Source organism: Oryctolagus cuniculus, chromosome 10 (genome assembly GCF_051225735.1).
Source record: "Oryctolagus cuniculus isolate XC-2025 breed Fujian yellow rabbit chromosome 10, ASM5122573v1, whole genome shotgun sequence".
NCBI lineage: Eukaryota > Metazoa > Chordata > Mammalia > Lagomorpha > Leporidae > Oryctolagus > Oryctolagus cuniculus.
The window spans coordinates 102,254,371-102,274,652 of record NC_142876.1 but is presented as its reverse complement, the minus strand read 5'-3'; the positions used below and the strand labels follow the sequence as shown (position 1 = coordinate 102,274,652).

Below are 20,282 nucleotides of genomic sequence, written 5' to 3'. Positions count from 1 at the left end.
GTAAGGCCATTCCTATCCCCTATGTTTACATTTTCGTACCCTCCCAATAGTCAGCCTTGTGTCAACTCATAGATGGATGAGAGAGACTGGATGCTCTGGCACAACCAGACACCAGCTCATCATGGTATCACAATACCTGGAGTCAGGGAGTCCTCATTCCCAGAGGATTATATATTGGCATTGCACACCTGGCAGCACTATCACATCACACAATATTTTACACACAGACAGAGCTGCCAAATAACCAAGAAAAACTACTACTCCCAAAGATATCATATTCAGAGAATAAATACCACCCAAGTAAACAATGTTGATACAGCAAATAAAAACTTTTTAAAGATTTGTTTATTTTTAAACTCAGAGTTACAGAGAGAGAAAGAGATCTTCCATCTGCTGGTTCATTCCCCAGATGGCTGCAATGGCCAGGGCTGGGCCAGGCTGAAGCTAGGAGCCAGGAGCTTCATCTGGGTTTCCCATGTATGTGGCAGTGGTCCAAGCACTTGGACCATCTTCTGCTGTTTTTCTCACGCCATTACCAAGGAGCTGGATTGGAACAGGAGCAGTTGAGACTTGAAGTGGTGGCGCCCATATGGGATGATGGCATCGCAGGAGGCTACTGCACACACCACGGCACAATGTCGGCCCTGTAATCCACAGTGGGTAGTCACAGCCTTTAATGCTGGCATCTCATATGAGTGCTGGTTCAAGTCCTAGCTGCTCCACTTCTGATCCAGATCCCTGCTACTAGCCTGAGAAAAGCAGTGGAAGACAGCCTACGTGCTTGGGCCCCTGCCACCCATGTGGGAGACCCAGACGAAGCTCCTGGCTTCAGCCTGGTTCAGCCCCAGCACTTGTGGCCATCTAGGGAGTGAACAGCAGATGGGAAGATATCTCTGTCTCTCTCATTCTCTGTAACTCTGATTCTCAAACAAATAAATCTTTTAAAACAATTTTTTAAAAGGAAAATAGAACACACCCATGAAATCAAAGCAAACCCTAAACAAAACAAAAGTGAATTATTTAATATTTAACAAAGCCTTTTGCAAATTAGATGGCTTCCAATTCTTGGAATCGGAAAAATTAAGAGATAATAATGGAACTGTCATCTAATAGAAAATTGAAAATAATTTTTATAATGTTGTACTATGATATACTTACTGTAACAAAGTATTGAGAACATTCTTATAACAAAGCTTTCCATTGACTATGATGTCTATAAAAAAATGAGACTAAAATTGCTAAATCCTATTTAATCCTAGAGAAAAACATCAATCTACAAATTCTTAATCTAATTGAGAAAAGTAATGGATTTCATCATCCTAGGAAAAACAGTACAAATTTAATCTTTATGACTAGTAATGATTTATCAAAAATTATAATATTCATTTATTTGAAATCTTTGCCCTAAAAAGTTCTCAGAATGAACCTGATAGTTAGCCTCTCTGAGGAGATCCTATGCTTTACTTTTGCATTAAGTTACTATGATTATGAACTACTTTTCTTCTCTTTGCCAAAAAGAAATTATACAGTTACCCCTCAGTACCTGGAGGGATTGGCTCTAGAACAATACCAAAACCTTTATATGAAAGACAGTAGTATTTGCACATACCCTGACACATCCTCCAGTATACATTAATCTATCTCCACATTACTGTACTTTTTTAGAGACTAACAACTGGAAAAATGTCTGCACATGTTTAGTATCAGATTCAACCATCCTAGGCCTATTATGTATTAAATCCACAACTGAATCTGTAAAATCATAACTCATGGCAAAGAAGGCCTGAATGAATTTTCAAATCAAAGTCAGATGACAACTATTTTTGCAAAGTTTCAAACTATTTATGGATATCATTCCCTAAATATGATCACTGAGACCAAAAGCAAATTTAGGATTACACATTTATACTTTCAGAAATAACTACCACTTTGGTTTATAGACACAATTGCTTGTTAATCTGTACATTCATTACCATAATCCAAACCTGAGCAACATGATTTCAGTTCAGTTTAACAATAAATAAAACTATTTCAATTCAGTTTAAGAAGCAGTGACTGCACAGCTCACTTGATCTGCTTTTCTTTTTTTTTTTTAAGATTTTTTTATTTATTTATTTGAGAGGTCAAGTTACAGACAGTGAGAGGGAGAGAAAGGTCTTTGTTCCGTTGGTTCACCCCCTAAATGGCCGCAACGGCTGGAGCTGCACCATTGATCTGCTTTTCTCCATGGTTCTCTCCTGCCATTTGTTCCACATACCACTTTTCTCTTTGGTTTCTGGTAAGCTAAACAAAAAGTATTTACCAAGAAGAAAAGGAAAAGAAAGGGGCTGGGCTGGGCTGGACTGGGCTGGTTAAAGGGAGAGGGAATGAAATTCAGGAAATAGTCTTAGAAGCATACATCTAAATTCAGTTTGCAAGGACCACAGAATGACACTTTTAGCAAAAGCCATTTACATTAACCTTTGTATTGTATCTCCTGAACAGAACTCCAGAATTGAACCCAGTACTCTATTTTTCTCCTCTTGGATGACAAGCAGAAAATGTACACTGAAAACATCCTAAGCTGAGTCTTGAAAGGCAGAGTTACACAGAGAGGGAGAGACAGACACAGAGACCAGTATCTTTGATTAGCTGGTTCATTTCCCAGTGGACACAATGGCTCAGCCAAAGCCAGGATCTCCAAACTCCATCCAGGTCTCCCACATAGGTGGTGGGGAGACTGCAAGCACTCAAGACCATCTTCCACTGCTTTCCCAGGAACATTAGCAGGAAGCCGGATCAGAAGTGGAGCAACAAAGACAAACCAGCATAACTGCATTGCAAGAGGAAGCTTAACCAGCTGTGCCACAATGCTGACCCCCTTAGCTGAATTTCTTATGTACCTTCAAATTCTACTCCTTCTGTAGCCTTCTCCACTTCAAGTAATGGCAGGTTTTTTTCCTTTCAGTTGCTCAGGCTAAAATTCATGGAGAATCCTAAAAATCATCTCTGGCAATGTCAGAGCACTGTTAGAGCAGTTCTGGAAGCATCGCATGGGTTATTTATTTTTTATTTATTTATTTATTTATTTATTTTTAATTTTTTTTGACAGGCAGAGTAGACAGTGAGAGAAACAGAGAGAAAGGTCTTCCCTTGCCATTGGTTCACCCTCCAATGGCCGCCACAGTCGGCGCGCTGTGGCCGGCGCACCACGCTGATCTGAAGGCAGGAGCCAGGTGCTTCTCCTGGTCTCCCATGGGGTGCAGGGCCCAAGGACGTGGACCATCCTCCACTGCACTCCCTGGCCACAGCAGAGAGCTGGCCTGGAAGTGGGGCAACCGGGACAGAATCTGGCGCTCCGACCAGGGCTAGAACATGGTGTGCCGGCGCCGCAAGGCGGAGGATTAGCTTAGTGAGCCACGGCACTGGCCCATTGCATGGGTTAAATTCAGATAAGTGAATGGGAGGAAAGTGGGTGGATACAAGTAGTAGATACACCAGTTTCAAAGAAGGAGCAAAATAAAAAGATTACATGGAAATGGGATTGAGCTAAGACTTTTTTCTTAAAGATTCATTTACTTTTGAAAGAGCTACAATAGGCCAGTGCCACGGCTCACTAGGCTAATCCTCCACCTAGCGGCGCTGGCACACCGGGTTCTAGTCCCGGTCGGGGCGCCAGATTCTGTCCCGGTTGCCCCTCTTCCAGGCCAGCTCTCTGCTGTGGCCCGGGAAGGCAGTGGAGGATGGCCCACTTGCTTGGGCCCTGCACCCCATGGGAGACCAGGAGAAGCACCTGGCTCCTGCCATTGGATTAGCGTGGTGCGCCGGTCGCAGTGCGCCAGCTGTGGCGGCCATTGGAGGGTGAACCAACGGCAAAAGGAAGACCTTTCTCTCTGTCTCTCTCTCTCACTATCCACTCTGCCTGTCAGGGGAAAAAAAAAAAAAGGAGCTACAAAGAAGAAGAAACAGAGAGAAAAAGAGATCTTCCATCCTCTGGTTCACTCTCCCAAATAGATCCAATGGCCAGCACTGGGTCAAGCCAAAGCCAGGAGCCAAGAGCTTCATCTGGGGGCCAGCGCTGTGGCATAGTGGGTTAAAGCCCCAGTCTGCAGCGCCAGCATCCCATATGGGCACCAGTTCGAGTCCTGGCCGCTCCTCTTCCAACTCAGCTATCTGCTATGGCCTTGGTAAGCAATGGAAGATGGCCCAAGTCCTTGCACCCCTGCACCTGCATGGGAGACCTGGAAGAAGCTCTTGGCTCCCGGCTTCGGATCAGCTCAGCTCCATCCGTTGCAGTCATTTGGGGAGTGAACCAGTGGAATGGAAGCTCGCTCGCTCTGGCTCTCTCTCTCTCTCTGGCTCTACCTCTCTAACTCTGTCTTTCAAATAAACAAAATAATTCTTTAAAAAAAAAAAAAAAGAGCTTCATCTGGGTCTCCCACATGGATGCAGGGGCCAAAGCACTTGGGCCATCTTTTGCTACTTTCCCAGGTACATTAGCAGGAAGCTATATCAGAAGTGGAGCAGCCAGGACATGAACTGGTACCCATACAGGATGCCAGCACAGCAGGAAGCACTGGCCCCCAATTTTTTTTAAATATCAAGATATTTTTAATGATGGAATATTTGATGCTTACAAATGATTCAGCTGAATGAAAGAAAGTGATAATGCTACAGTCAAACAACTACGACTGTAGTGCCCTTGGATGACAGCAGGGGCAGCTCAGTCATGTGAACAGCAGCAGAGTATGAGGACACAGACAAAGGTAGCATAGGAGGAGTTGTGTGATGGGATGATGTGGAGATTCTCTTTTGATTGAATACATTGATCCTCTGTTCTAAAAGTCATCAGCTAAGAAAATGAGCAGGAGAGGACCCACGCTGTGGCATAGTTGATAAAGTCACCACCTGCAATGTCGGCATCCCATATGGGTGCATGTTCGAGTCCCGGCTGTTCCACTTCCAATCCAGCTCTCTGCTATGGCCTGGGAAAACAACAGAAGATGGCCCAAGTCCTTGGGCCCCTGTACCCGGGTGGCAGACCTGGAAGAAGCTCCTGGCTTCAGATAGGTGCAGCTCCGGCCATTGTAGCCAATTAGGGAGTGAATCAGTGGAAGGAAGACCTCTCTCTCCCTTTCTCTCTCTCTTTCTCTGCCTCTCCTTCTATCTCTGTGCAACTCTTTCAAATAAATAAATAAATCTTAAAAAAAAAAAAAAGAGCAGGAGGGCAAGTGTCGGAAGTTTGGAAACAAAAAATATGAAAGAGTTTTCCATGACGACTCTCCAAATTCATGCAAGCAAATGGCAGAGCCCTGACCACCATCTTGCTTATTTTCAAGCTCATGGGGCACTGACAGCAGACAACCCACGAGAGGCCTTAGTATGCAGGTAAGGATTTGACAGTGAGCTTCGACTGGCAGTCAACACAGAAGACAATATAAGCACCAAACAGAAACTCTTAGAGGCTAAAGAAGTTAATAGGCATGGCCGGCACCACAGCTCACTAGGCTAATCCTCCGTCTGTGGTGCCGGCACGCCAGTTTCTAGTCCCGGCTGGGGCGCCGGATTCTGTCCTGGTTACTCCTCTTCCAGTCCAGCTCTCTGCTGTGGCCCGGGAGGGCAGTGGAAGATGGCCCAAGTGCTTGGGCCCTGCACCCACATGGGAGACCAGGAAGAAGCACCTGGCTCCTGGTTTCAGATCGGTGCAGCTCATTTGGGGGGTGAACCAACAGAAGGAAGACCTTTCTCTGTGTGTCTCTCTCTCAGTGTCTAACTCTGCCTGTCCAAAAAAAAAAAAAAAAAAAAAAATGCTCTGAAAACATACTTTCCAAAATCAGTAGCAGAGTCCCTGAAATCTGTGCTCTTTATCAAAAAAAGACTCTTACTTACTGACTGAACGTGTCAATATGTCTAAGGAATTTGCCTTTTGAGTTAAATAAGTATATCTTTCGTTTAAAAAAAAACACACTACCTATGAGACATTAAATCAAGTAGAAAGTGTGTTCATGAAAATAATTTGGCTTCATAGAAAGAACATGGTGTTTAGAATTATTAAGACATAGGTTCAGTTTGAGGTTTGGCAGTTACTGACTAAATGAACAAATGTGACTCCTTCAGGCTTTCCAAGTCTCTGTGGCCTCACCTGGAAAGTGGGATTAAATGTAGTAATATAGGAGGCAGTATTTTGTAAGAAAGTGCTAACAACTATTATTCTCATTGGTAACTATAAACTGACAATAGGTTTATAGATCTACAGACTAGTTAGAAATTAACTATAAAGTGACCATCTTATGAAAACATTGAAATTAGCTTACTCTGGCCTAACATAAAATCCTTTTTATTTATTTGTTTTATTTTAATAGCAGAACAACAGAGACAGAGACCTTCCATTTGCTGGTTCACTCCCCAAATGGCCACAACAGCCACGGCTGGGCCAGGCCAAAGCCAGGAGCCAGGAGCGTCTTCCAGGTCTCCCATGGGGGTACAGGGGCCCAAGCTTTTAGACCATCTTCCTCTTCATTCCCAGACACATTAGCAGGGAGCAGGATCAGAAGTGATGCAGCTGGGTCTGAAACAATGCCCATGTGGGATGTCGGCATCACAGGCAGTGGCTTTACTCGCTACACCATGTCAGCCCAGAACAGATAATTCTTGGTTAAACAATATCATCAGATCCAAAACTGATCCACTCACATTTGTGATGGCTAAGACAGGAACAAACAACCTAGGGTAGGCTTTTGGTGTAGTGGTTAAAACACTGTATGGAATGCCTGCATCCCATATTGCCATGCATGGGTTCAAGTCCCAGCTCTGTTTCCAAATCCAGCTTCCCATTAATGCTTACCACGGGAAGCAGCAGATGACGGCTCAAGGAATTAGGACTCTGCTGCCCATGTAAGAAACCTGGATTGAGTTCTAAGTCCCTGACTTCAGCCTGGTCCAGTCCCAGCTGCTGTGCCCATCTGGTAAGTGAATCAACAGATGGAAGATTTCTCTGTTTCACCCTCTCTTTCAAATAAAATGAAAATAAATGAACATAAAATATAAGTCCAGGAGACAATAAAAACAATATTAAAACATAAAGACAATGAGGTTTTAGAGTAGAAAAAAGGCCTGCATATTTCTCTGCTAGGTAAGATGTGCTGGACCCTTATCATTGGAATGCAGCCCATTACTGGGTAAGTCCTAATTCAAAAGATGCTGTATTATGTGCTCTAATTAATTTTCCCAAGAGTATCTTCAACACATGAAAACTTTAAAGCTAAACACATACAACACTGGAAAATAGCACATATTTCTGTAATGACAGTCTCCGAGTTACAGAGACATTCAAATTCACACTTTTTAATCCAACCCCCCAAAACCACCACACAAAATTTAGAGGTTCCCTCCCATAGCTCACAAGGTTAGCAGGGAAGGAATAACAAGAAGCTGTGAGAAAGACCCATAGTGAATCAGTTCGGGAAAAACAGAAAGGATTCCACACAGTCTCTCACTACAAGGGTACCCTCTAGAACTTAAATCATTCTCATATCAACACTGCCCTCTGGTGTCCATGAAGGTAGGCTGCAATGCTTGACAAAACAAGGGCCCAGCCAGCTAAACAGAGAAATTCTGAAATACCTAGTTAGTTACCATTTTTCCAGGGCAACTTAAGCCCTTTCCCCTCCGTTACTATTTCCCAGTCGTGGAGATGGTTCCAACTACCTGCGAATGCTTGTTAAAACAGATTGCTGGGCCAGACACCATTTTTGAAGCAAAAAGAGAAAGAGAAAAAATTCTTTCTGTATTTAAAAAAATAAAGTATTTGGGAGCCGGCGCTGTGGCGCAGCAGGTCAACCCTCTGGCCTGAAGTGCTGGCATCCCATATGGGCGCTGGTTCAAGACCCGGCTGCTCCAGTTCCAATCTAGCTCTCTGCTTTGGCCTGGGAGAGCAGCAGAGGATGACCCAAGTCCTTGGACCCCTGCACCCATGTGGGAGACCTGGAAGAAGCTCCTGGCTCCTGGCTTCGGATAGGCACAGCTCTGCCTATTGTGGCCAATTTGGGAGTGAACCAGCGGATGGAAGACCTCTCTCTCTCTCTCTCTGTATGTGTATGTAACTCTGACTTTCAAATAAATAAATAAATCTTAGGAAAAAAAAAAAGAAATTCAATTTAAAAAAAAAAGTATTTGGAGGCTGGTGAAAGAGGGAGAGACACAGAGAGTATGTTCTTCGATCTGCTAGTTCATTTCCCAAATGGCCACAATGTCCTGGGCTGGGTCAGGCCAAAGCCAAGAGCCAGAATCTTCTTCCAGGTATCCAATGTAGGTGCAGGGGCCCAAGGATTTGGGTCATCTTCTGCTGCTTTCCCAGAAATATTAGCAGGGAGCTAGATCAGAAGTTAAGCAGCGGCTGGCGCCGCAGCTCCTAATCCCAGTTGGGGCGCCGGATTCTGTCCTGGTTACTCCTCTTCCTATCCAGCTCTCTGCTGTGTCCCGGGAGTGCAGTGGAGGATGGCCCAAGTGCTTGGGCCCTGCAACCGCATGGGAGACCAGGAGGAAGCTCCTGGCTCCTGGCTTTGGATCGGCGCAGCAAGCTGGCCATGGCAGCCATTTGGGGGGTGAACCAATGGAAAAAGGAAGACCTTTCTGGTGCCAGCGCCGCAGCTCACTAAGCTAATCCTCTGCCTTGTGGCGCCGGCACACAGGGTTCTAGTCCTGGTCGGGGCGCCGGATTCTGTCCCGGTTGCCCCTCTTCTAGGCCAGCTCTCTGCTGTGGCCAGGGAGTGCAGTGGAGGATGGCCCAAGTACTTGGGCCCTGCACCCCATGGGAGACCAGGAGAAGCACCTGGCTCCTGCCTTCGGATCAGCGTGGTGCGTGGGCCGCAGCGCACCGGCCGCGGTGGCCATTGGAGGGTGAACCAACGGCAAAGGAAGACCTTTGTCTCTCTCTCTCATTGTCCACTCTGCCTGTCAAAAATAAAAAATAAAATAAAATAAAATAAAATAGGAAGACCTTTCTCTCTGTCTCTCTCACTAACTCTGCCTGTCAAAAAAAAAAAAAAAAAAAAGTTAAGCAGCTGGAATTCAAACTGGTGCCTATATAGGATGCCGGCATTGCAGGTGGTAGCTTAACATGCTATACTAAAATGCCAGCCCAAAAAAGATATTCGTAAATACCCATAGGCCAAAGAGAAACTCTCAAAGGAAATTAGAAAAATATTTAACTAGATGAAAGTAAAAATACAGCATATCATACAAAAATCCATGGGATGTAGCTAAAATTGTGATTAGAAGGTAACGTGGAACATTAAATGCTCATTTAGAAAGAAAAAATGTCTCAAATCAATTATCTAAGTTGCCACCTGAAAAAATAAGAGAGCATAAATCAACTCAAAGTAAACAGAAAGAAAGGCATAGTAAAGATACGAGCAGAAATTCAAAGACAACAGGGAAAAAAAAAGACACCAAAAACTGGATCTTCAAAAAAAATCAAAATTGATAAAGTGCTCTCTAGACTTAGCAAGAACACAAATACCAATATAAGGAATGAAACAAGACGATGTGACAACAGATCCTACAGCTGGTAAAAGAATAAGGTAATCTTACAATTTTTACAAAAAGACCAAGAAATTCTTGAGAGATACAAACTACCAAAACTTACTTGAGAAGAAACCTATTCTGAACAATTAAAAAAAATGAATTTCTAATTTAAAAAGTTGACAAGGAAAATTTCGAGTCCTGATGACTTTAACCAGTGATTTTATCAAACATTTAAAAAAGGGAAAAAAATATCAATTCTACACAAACTGCTTTAGAAAACATAAGAGAAAGAAACACTTCCCAACTTATTTTATGAAGTTATCAAGATCTCAATTCTAAAATTCAACAAGATGCACGCATTCCACGCATCAGACTGTGGTAAGTGCAGAGTGTCCTTTATCCCAGTGACGGAGTGGGGCTGGAAAGGGGGTCGCCCTGTGACAGGTCAGGCAACGCCTGTTGCTAGACCATACATAGATGACTTGCTTCTGGGTCAGGGTTTTCTACAAAGCAGAGCAGCTCACTCACTGTGATCTACTGAAAGTCAGTCCTGGGGCCGGCATGGTGGGTAAAGCCACTACCTGCAGTGCCAGCATCCTATATGGGTGCTGGTTCGAGTCCTGGTTGCTCCACTTCCAATCCAACTCTCTGCTATGGCCTGGGATAGCAGTGGAAGATGGCCCAAGTCTTTGGGCCCCTGCACCCACGTGGGAGACCTGGAAGAAGCTCCTGGCTCCTGATTTCAGATCAGTGCAGCTCCAGCCGTTGCAGCCAACTGGGGAGTGAACCAGCAGATAGAAGACCTCTCTCTCTCTCTGCCTCTCCTTCTATCTCTGTGTAACTCTTTCAAACAAATAATAAATATATCTTTTTTTAAAAAATACAGTCCAAAAATTTTAAATAAAAAGTAAAACTACACAATAACATTACAAGAAAACTAAAATCTAATATCCCTCATGAACAGATGCAAAAATACTCAAATATTAACAAACCTAATATAGAAATTGAGAAAGCAGTAGAGGATGGCCCAAGTCCTTGGGCCCTGAACCCGTGTAGGAGACTGAGAGGAAGTTCCTGGCTTCTGGCCTCAAATGGGTGCAGCTCCCACCATTGTAACCAATTGGGGAGTGAACCAGCAGATGGAAGACCTCTCCCCATCCCCCTCTGCCTCTCTCTCTCTCTTTGTGTAACTCTGACTTTCAAATAAATTAAGTGATTTAAAAAAATTCAAGGATAGGTATTATTGCATGGCAGGTTAGTAGTCCATATCACATACTGGAGTATTGGTTCAAGTCCTAACTCCTCCACTTTCTTCCTTTTTATTTTTTTTTTAAGATTTATTTTATTTTATTTTTTTTTTTATTTTTTTTTTTTTTTGACAGGCAGAGTGGACAGTGAGAGAGAGAGACAGAGAGAAAGGTCTTCCTTTTTGCCGTTGGTTCACCCTCCAATGGCCGCCGCGGCCGGCGCGCTGCGGCCGGCACACCGCGCTGATCCGATGGCAGGAGCCAGGAGCCAGGTGCTTTTCCTGGTCTCCCATGGGGTGCAGGGCCCAAGCACCTGGGCCATCCTCCACTGCACTCCCTGGCCACAGCAGAGGGCTGGCCTGGAAGAAGGGCAACCGGGACAGAATCCGGCGCCCCGACCGGGACTAGAACCCGGTGTGCCGGCGCCGCTAGGCGGAGGATTAGCCTAGTGAGCCGCGGCGCCGGCAAGATTTATTTTATTTTAAAGACAGAGTTATAGAGAGAAGTAGAGACAGAGAGAGACAGGGGCCCAAGTAGTTGGGTCATCTTTTACTGCTTTCCCAGGCCATAGCAGAGAGCTGGATCAGAAGTGGAGCAGCAGGGTCTCAAACCTGCACCCATATGGGATCCCAGCGCTGCAGGCTGGGGCTTTAACCCACTGCACCACAGTGACAGCCCCTCCTCCACTTCCAATTCAGCTTCCTGGGAAGTCAGCTAATGACAGCCCAAGTTCTTGTATCCCTGCCACCAATGTGGGAGACCCAGATGTACTTCTGGGCTCCTGGCTTTGGCAAGGCTCAGCCCTGCCTGTTACAGGCATTTAGGGAGTGAACCACCAGATGGAAGAAAAATTCAGCTCGGTTTTTTCAAGGTTTCCAAGATGATGAGCCAAAGCATAATCATCAATCTATTTATGAACATATACTCATATATCCAATTTGGTTTAAATACTTACCTTCAACTTGGCTAGTATTTGAGCATGTTTTCTTCTTTGACTCTGAGTTTCCTGTTTTCTCATCAACATCCATGAGAGGAATATAGTCTGTTTTTCCAACAGTTTCTCCCACAACATCATCATAGGGCTCTGCCTCCAGCGTGGCAATAAAGTCCCGCTTTATCTCTTCCTCAATTTCTGGAGATGGCTCTGTTAGTGCATCTGCAAGACTGAGGTCAGCCATTCTGCGACACTGCAACTGCCTGTTTAAGGGGAAAGAAATGTTTCATATGATGAGTCCTGCAAAAGGAAAAAACATTTCTAGAACAGTTATTTTAAACAAAGAATCAAACTTTGAAGTTTCAGAGCTAAAAGAGGCTACCTCATTTAAAAAAATGAAACAAGAAAAGCTCAAAACTCCTAAGAAAAGCGAATCACTTTTTTCTCCCATATCTAGGCTGTAGACAAAATGTCATTTCACCCTTTTTATTAATAACAATAAAGTGCAAAAAAAACACAACTAATCCAAAAGTTACAGCAAGACCCAAATCAAGTCTTTTGATTTCGAGTATCATACCCTTTCAACTATCCCATAAAGATTATCTTCCTTTCTAAATCATGCAACGGAGTAACTTTTTTTTAAAAGACTACAGAAAGGGGCTAGCACTGTGGTGCAGCAGGCTAAGCTTCTGCCTGCAGCACTGGCATTCCACATGGGCGCCAGTTCAAGTCCTGGCTGCTCTCCCGCTATCGACTGAGAAAGCAGTGAAAAATGGCCCAAGCACTTGGGTCCTTGCACCCAAGTGGGAGACCCAGAAGAAGCTCTTGGCTTCGGACTGGCTCAGCTCCAGCCATTGTGGCCATTTGGGAAGTGAACCAGCAGGTGCAAGACCTTTTTCTCTGCCTCTCCCTCTCCCTCTCCATCTCTGTCTGTAACTCACTCTCTCTGAAATAAATAAAATTAAATCTTTAAATAAATAATAAATATATAAATAAATGACTATCCAAAAAAAGAGGTCAGAGCAGAATATATCCATTAAAGAGGTTCTACATGGGTCGGTGCTGTGGTGCAGTGGATTAACGCCCTGGCCTGATGCACCAGCATCCCAAATAGGCGCCGGTTAAAGACCCGGCTGCTCCACTTCAGATCCAGCTCTCTGCTGTAGCCTGGGGAAGCAGTAGAAGATGGCCCAAGTCCTTGGATCCCTGCACCCACGTGGGAGACCTGGAAGAAGCTCCTAACTCCCTGGCTTTGGATCAGCACAGCTCTGGCCATTGCGGCCAATTGGGGAGTGAACCATCAGATGGAAGACCTCTCTCTCTCTCTCTGCCTCTCCTGTGAGTAACTCTAACTTTCAAATAAATAAAAAAATCTTTAAAAAAAGAGGTCTACTGCTTTCAGGCAAGTGAAGTCGTCATTTGTCTTGGCGTAAGCACTGCTTCTTCATGAGTCACTTGTGGACAACCCTAGAAACTGAAATATAACATTAAGCACTGCTGGCATGAAGAAATACAGACATGCTCCCTGAATTAGCTAGAAGGAAAGATCTTTCTTTGTGGTCACACAGATTACCAGTGTTACAGAATACCAGACTCTTAGCTTGTAAACATGATCTGAAATTAAGATGGGTAATATACTTAAATAAGGCAAAGCTATAGGTAAATAGCCATGAAAATACAGAAATAATATAATAGAAAGAGGCAAAGTGCCTTAATAAATTGTGTGTCTAGTACATACAGAGCACAGTAGTACTAGTCCTGTTTTCCAGTAAGACTAATTTTAAAAAAACTCCAAGAGTTTTTTGTTTTGTTTTGTTTTGTTTTGTTTGACAGGCAGAGTGGACAGTGAGAGAGAGAGACAGAGAGAAAGGTCTTCTTTTGCCGTTGGTTCACCCTCCAATGGCCGCCGCGGCCGGCACGCTGCAGCCGGCGCACCGCGCTGATCCGATGGCAGGAGCCAGGAGCCAGGTGCTTTTCCTGGTCTCCATGGGGTGCAGGGCCCAAGCACCTGGGCCATCCTCCACTGCACTCCCTGGCCACAGCAGAGAGCTGGCCTGGAAGAGGGGCAACCAGGACAGAATCCGGCGCCCCAATCGGGACTAGAACCCGGTGTGCCGGCGCCACTAGGCGGAGGATTAGCCTAGTGAGCCGTGGCGCCAGCTCTCCAAGAGTATTTTAAATACAAGTTGACACAGGAGCTATACTGTGGACTTGTTGCCTGGAGTAATGGTACTGCTTGTGTTTGCCCAAAATGCATTCTTCCTTATCTCCTTCGCATACAAACAAATCCTGACCCCACCCCCCCTTTGGTCAGAACATGACTAAAGGTGGGCCAATCAGAAGACAGGAAGAAAAAGGCTGGATTAGGATCACTTCATGACTAAATTCAGTTATTCTGGTTAACTTCTTTCTTACAACCAAGTGAGCAACTTTGTAATACATTTTTCTTTTGCCTAATCAGAGACAACTTATTTTCTGTTACTTGCAACTGAAAAATCTCAACTAATATACACAGTTTTGTACCAGAACAAATTCCAAAATGTCAAAATTCACTACGATTTAAGCCACTTAGTGGTCAGACTTTCTTCAAACTCTTACTGTCCATTTTGATTTTACTTAGGAAAAAGAACATATAGCAAAAAAGATGGTCATTTTAGACATCTTTCTCCCCATATACTTCTTCCTTCCATCTATACTAACTATCCTATTATATAAAATCACAAGCTTTTTTCCATCATTAGTTTTTTGTAACTTCCCCCAAAGGATCAAACTGTGAGGCCATCACAATCACAAAACGTTCACAAAGCAAGACACTTCCAGAATTCTGAAAAAATCACAAGGGAATCCTACCTCCAATTAGCAAATCCAAAGTATAAAATTTATATAAACTTCCTAATAAAATCCTTTAAAAACATAAATGATAAATGAGTACTGCTACATATCTAACTTTTTAATATCGGGTTTCCCATCTGAAATGGCTACCTAATTCCTGATCAAGAATTTTAAACAACTATCTTTCATACAAAAGGGAGGTAGGGAGAACTTATTCTTTGATTCCTATTCTTAAAACAAAGTTAGATTTTTTTGTGATTATATTCACAAGGTCCTACATCTTTTTTATTTTTATTTTTTTTTGAAGATTTATTTTATTTATTTGAAAGACAGAGTTACAGAGAGAGGTAGAGACAGAGAGAGAGGTCTTCCAGACACTGGTTCACTCCCCAGATAGCTGCAACAGCCAGAGCTGTGCTGATCCGAAGCCAGGAGCCAGGAGCTTCCTCTGGGTCTCCCACGTGGGTGCCGGGGCCCAAGGACTTGGGCCATCTTCCACTGCTATCCAGGCCACAGCAGAGAGCAGGATTGGAAGAGGAGCAGCCAGGACTAGAACCGGCACCCATACGGGATGCCGGCACTTCAGGCCAGGGCTTTAACCCACTGCGCCACAGCCCGGCCCTGTAAATCTTTTTTTTTTTTTAAATATCTAGTGTTTTGGAATGATGATGCTTGCTTGGCAACTCATGACTAGAGCCTAGGGAGATTACTGACCCCATAAACAAGAGTGTCAAATTATTAAGTCAACAACAGGAGTCACTGTGTACTTACTTCTCATGTGGGATCTGTCCTTAATGTGTTGTCCAATGTGAAGTAATGCTATAACTAGTACTGAAACAGTATTTTACACTTTGCGTTTCTGTATGGGTGCAAATTGATGAAATCTTTACTTAATATATACTAAATCGATCTTCTGTATACAAAGAGAATTGAAAATGAATCTTGATGTGAATGGAACGGGAGAGGGAGCGGGAGATGGGAGGGGAGCGAGTGGGAGGGAAATTATGGGGGGGGAAGCCATTGTAATTCATAAACTGTACTTTGAAAATGTATATTTACTAAATAAAAAAATAAAATAAAAATAAAAAAAAGAATGATGATGCTTGCCTCAAGCATACACAGATGCTACACTAAGATTTTTAACAAAATTTAACTCCAAAGAACCAAACACGACCCTTCATTTTATTAAAAAAATTTTTTAAATTTATTTCTTTATTTTGTTTTTTTTGTTTTGTTTTGTTTTGTTTTGGACAGGCAGAGTGGAGAGTGAGGGAGAGAGACAGAGAGAAAGGTCTTCCTTTTGCCGTTGGTTCACCCTCCAATGGCCGCCGCGGCCAGCGCACCACGCTGATCCGAAGGCAGGAGCCAGGTGCTTCTCCTGGTCTCCCATGGGGTGCAGGGCCCAAGCACTTGGGCCATCCTCTACTGCACTCCCTGGCCACAGCAGAGAGCTGGCCTGGCAGAGGGGCAACCGGGACAGAATCCGGCGCCCCGACCAGGACTAGAACCCTGTGTGCCGGCGCCCCAAGGTGGAGGATTAGCCTAGTGAGCCGCGGCGCCGGCCAATTTATTTCTTTAAAAGGCAGGGAGACACACAGATGGAGCGAGAGAAAGAGTGACAGACAGAACTCTGATCCACCTGTCTACTCCCCAAATGCCCATAATAGCCAGGAATGGCCCAAGAACTCAATCCATGCCTCTCATGTGGATAACAGGGACTCAACTACTTGAGCCATTACCGCTGCCTCTGCCAGTCTGCACCAGTAAAAAGCTGGAATCACAAGTGATGATGCATCTTAAACCCAGGCATTCCATTATGAGATGTGAGCATCTCAAGCAGTGGTTTTTATTTACTTATTTTTAATAAGAGTTAAAAAGAGAGAGGGAGAAACAGAAAGACCTTCCAGGGCCAGTGTCGTGCCACAGTGGGTTAAAGCCCTGACCTGAAGCACCCAGTCCCGGCTGCTCCTCTTCCAATTCAGTTTTCTGTTATGGCCTTGGAAAGCAGTAGGAGGGGGCCCAAGTCCTTGGGCCCCTTGCACCCACGTGGAAGACCCGGAGGAAGCTCCTGGCTCCTTGCTTCGGATCGGCCCAGCTCTGGCCGCTGCACTATCTGGGGAGTGAACCAGCAATGGAAGACCTTTCTCTCTGTCTCTACCTCTCTCTGTAACTCTTTCAAATAAATAAAATAAATCTTTTTATTTAAATCTTCAAAAAGAAAGAAAGAAAGAAAGACCTTCCATCTGCTGGTTCACTCTCTGTATCATAACCATGGGCACATAGGCTCTGGGCCAGATGGATGCCAGGAGCCTAGAACTCTATCCAGGCCTCTCACATTGGTGGCAGGGGCCCAAATACTTGGGCTATCTTCTGCTACCTTTCCAGGTGCATTTGCAGGGAGGTGGATCAGAAGTAGAGCAACAGGGACACCAATCAGAACTCATATGGGAACGTTGGCATCGCAGGCAAAGGTAGCCTAACCTGCTGCACCGCAACACTGGCCCCTAAAGTTTTATTTTGAAGCCCTATGTTGTCAGTGTGGTACTTTATTTACAATTTTATTAAATGCATTAGGTCTCCAAAATGCTAATTAAGAGATTTCTGAACTCTGTTTACTGCAGTATTATTCAGAACAACAAAGATAAGAAAACAACCTAACCAAAGACTATAGAGTATGTACAGAACAAAATATTAAATCAGCCTTAAAAAAGGACAATCTGCCACTTGCAACCACATGAATGAACTCAGAGGATATTTTGCTTGGGCCCTGCACCCCATGGGAGACCAGGATAAGTACCTGGCTCCTGCCATCGGATCAGCGCGGTACGCCGGCCGCAGCCCGCTGGCCGCAATGGCCATTGGAGGGTGAACCAACGGCAAAGGAAGACCTTTCTCTCTGTCTCTCTCTCTCTCTCACTGTCCACTCTGCCTGTCAAAAAAAAAAAAAAAAAAAAGTCTAGAGACCTAATGTACAGAGTGATGGCTATACTTAATAATACTGCATTATATACAAGATATTTGCTACAAAGCAAGTAGATATCAGGTGCTCTCACCACACACATACATGTGAGGTGGGTGTGCTAATTTTCTGCATTACTGCAGTAATTCTTTCACTAGGTAAATGTATATCAAGACATCAAATTATACATCTTAAATATATGCAACTTTTAAAATGGTTAAAGTGCTGGCATTACAGTGCAGGTAAATTAATCCACTACTTGAGACGACTGTCTCCCTTATTAGAGTGCCATTTGGAGTCCCAGCTGCTGCACCACTTTTGATTAAGCTTTCTACTAATACATCCGGTAAGGTTGCATAAGATGGCCCAAGATGTGGGAGACGAGGAAGGAACTCCTGGCTCCTGGCTTCCACCTAGCCCAGCCATGGCTGTTACGACCATCTGGGAAGCAAACCAGGAATGGAAGATCTCTGTCTCTCCCTGACACTGTTTCAAATAAATGAATAAATCTTTTTTAAAAGAGGTTAAGTAAAACCACTGTTCTAAGTTAATAATTATCAGTTTCAGTGCTGTAGCATAGTGGGTAAAGCTGCTGCCTGCAGTGGCAGCATCCAATATGGGCACCGGTCTGAGTTTCAATTTCTCCACTTCTGATCCAACTCAGACTGATGAGCCTGGGAAAGCAGTGGAGAACAGCCCAACTGCTTGGGCCAGTGTACCCATGTGGGAAACCCAGAAAAAAACTCTTGGCTTTTTATTTAGAAAAGAAAAAAGTTAATAAATATCTTTCAAATAAGAATCATTCCATACAAACTGAATTATTTTCAAATTCATAAACTATTAAAATTTCCCCTGCACAACCAACACATTTTAGTTTCAAACAGCAGAGTGATATTCTGATTCCACTGCATAACACAGAGCTGAAAGCAAATGAACAAGAGTGGTTCTGATTTTACTGGATTTACCATTTTAGAAACATTTAATGGAAAGTTCACAACTGTATTCCAACTTTTGTATGAAAAGCTTCTCTGTAAATAAAACAAAGAATTATTTAAAACTCAGGTTTTGAGCATGATTAAGGTCTTTATACAATTCCTGTCATAGTAGCTATCACATCATGATCAAAATGTAAACTTGAGCAATGTGTCTCTAATATCTCATTTTTTTAAAGTATTTTTTTCTTAAAGATTTATTTTATTTATTTGAACAACAGAGTTACAGAGAGAGGCAAAGACAGAGAGAGAGGTTTTCCATCCACTGGTTCACTCCCCAATTGGCCGCAATAGCCGGAGCTGCACCGATCCAAAGCCAGGAGTCAGGAGCTTCTTCCAGGTCTCCCATGTGGGTGCAGGGGCTCAAGGACTTGGGCCATCTTCTACTGCTTTCCCAGGCCATAGCAGAGAGCTGGATAAGAAGAGGAGCAGCTGGGATTCAAACCAGTGCCCATATAAGATGCTGGAACTGCAGGCAGCGGGCTTTACCTGCTGCACCACAGCACCGGCCCCTAACATCTCATTTTGAATTAATCCCCCATATTTTTATTTTGTTCCAAAACAAACAGCAATTAAAATGTATTTTAATTAGCTATTAAATTTTTGACTTACTAATGTTATTTTTCTATAATGACACACTGCTAAGTATGTATACTAATAGCATTATTCAGAAATGGTAAGTTTCACTGTTTTTTTTCCCTCCTTTTCTTTGCCATCATGGTGAGTGTATCTGACTGTTCCCTACTATGTCTTCTCACAAGACTTTCAAAATCACCACCTCACACCCCACAAAAATTTACCCTATTCCCCAGTGGATTTGGATGAAAACTGGTACTAAAATCAGGTATAACTGGAGACACTGGAGAATAACCAAGCTGAATTGCACTTGAGATGAATGGCACAAATATTTATGCTCTATCAAGGTCACATCTTCTTAACCACATCAAGATGAAGATGACACTACTGTATGGACAGCTGGACATATTTGGGGCTAGGAATAGTAAGTGGGTGGTTCACTAATAAATAGGTGAAATCTTTTGGGGAAAAAATTATATGCTTTCTATTTGGTTTATCATTACCAAAAGAAGTACAAACAACTTCCAAGGGCTGGCGCTGTGGTGTAGCAGGTAAAACCATAGGGGCTGCTCCACTTCCTATCCAGCTCTCTGCTATGGCCTGGGAAAGCAGCAGAGGATGGCCCAAGTCCTTGGGCCCCTGCACCCACGTGGGAGACCTGGAGGAAGCTTCTGGTTCCTGGCTTCGGATCCACCCAGCTCCAGCTGTTGCTGCCATTTGGAGAGGGAACCAGCAGCTGGAAGACCTCTAAACTGCTTGCTCTCGCTCTCGCTCTCTCTCTCACTGCCTCTCTGTAACTCTGCCTTTTAGATAAATAAATACTTAAAAAAAAAAAAAAAACTTCCATCAAATCTGAGAAAGTAAGTCATTCTGTAATTGTGTGAAGCACCTGGGTTTTAGGTATTAGTTGCACTTGTAACTTTCTTTCTCAACTCCATAATGGTGTTACCAATACCATAAAATGTGGGTTTTGTTTGTTTGTTTATTTATGTGAAAGGCAGAGTTTACAGGGAGGGCAAGAGGGAGAAGGAGACAGAGATAGAGATCTTCCATCCTCTGATTCGTTTCCCATATGGCCTCAAAAGGCAGAGCTGGTCCTGTCTGAAGCCAGGAGCCAGGAGCTTCTTCCAGGTCTCCCATGTGGGCACAGAGGCGCATGCACTTGGGCCATCTTCCACTGCTTCCCAAAGGCATTTAGCAGGGAGCTGGGTCAGAAGTGGAGCAGCCAGGACTCGAAC

At 43.8% G+C, this 20,282-nt stretch overlaps 1 protein-coding gene across 37 annotated transcripts in view; it reads right to left on the bottom strand.

Annotated features, from left to right (window-relative positions):
• The window catches only part of MAP4 (microtubule associated protein 4), a 193,900-nt gene that overhangs the window by 110,654 nt on the left and 62,964 nt on the right, over positions 1-20,282 (bottom strand). For all 37 annotated transcript variants that reach the window (XM_070050869.2, XM_070050870.2, XM_070050883.2 and 34 more), the window contains one exon: positions 11,707-11,948. In XM_070050869.2, coding sequence (XP_069906970.2) covers positions 11,707-11,948 — 242 coding nt within the window. The remainder of the gene's footprint in view (positions 1-11,706; positions 11,949-20,282) is intronic.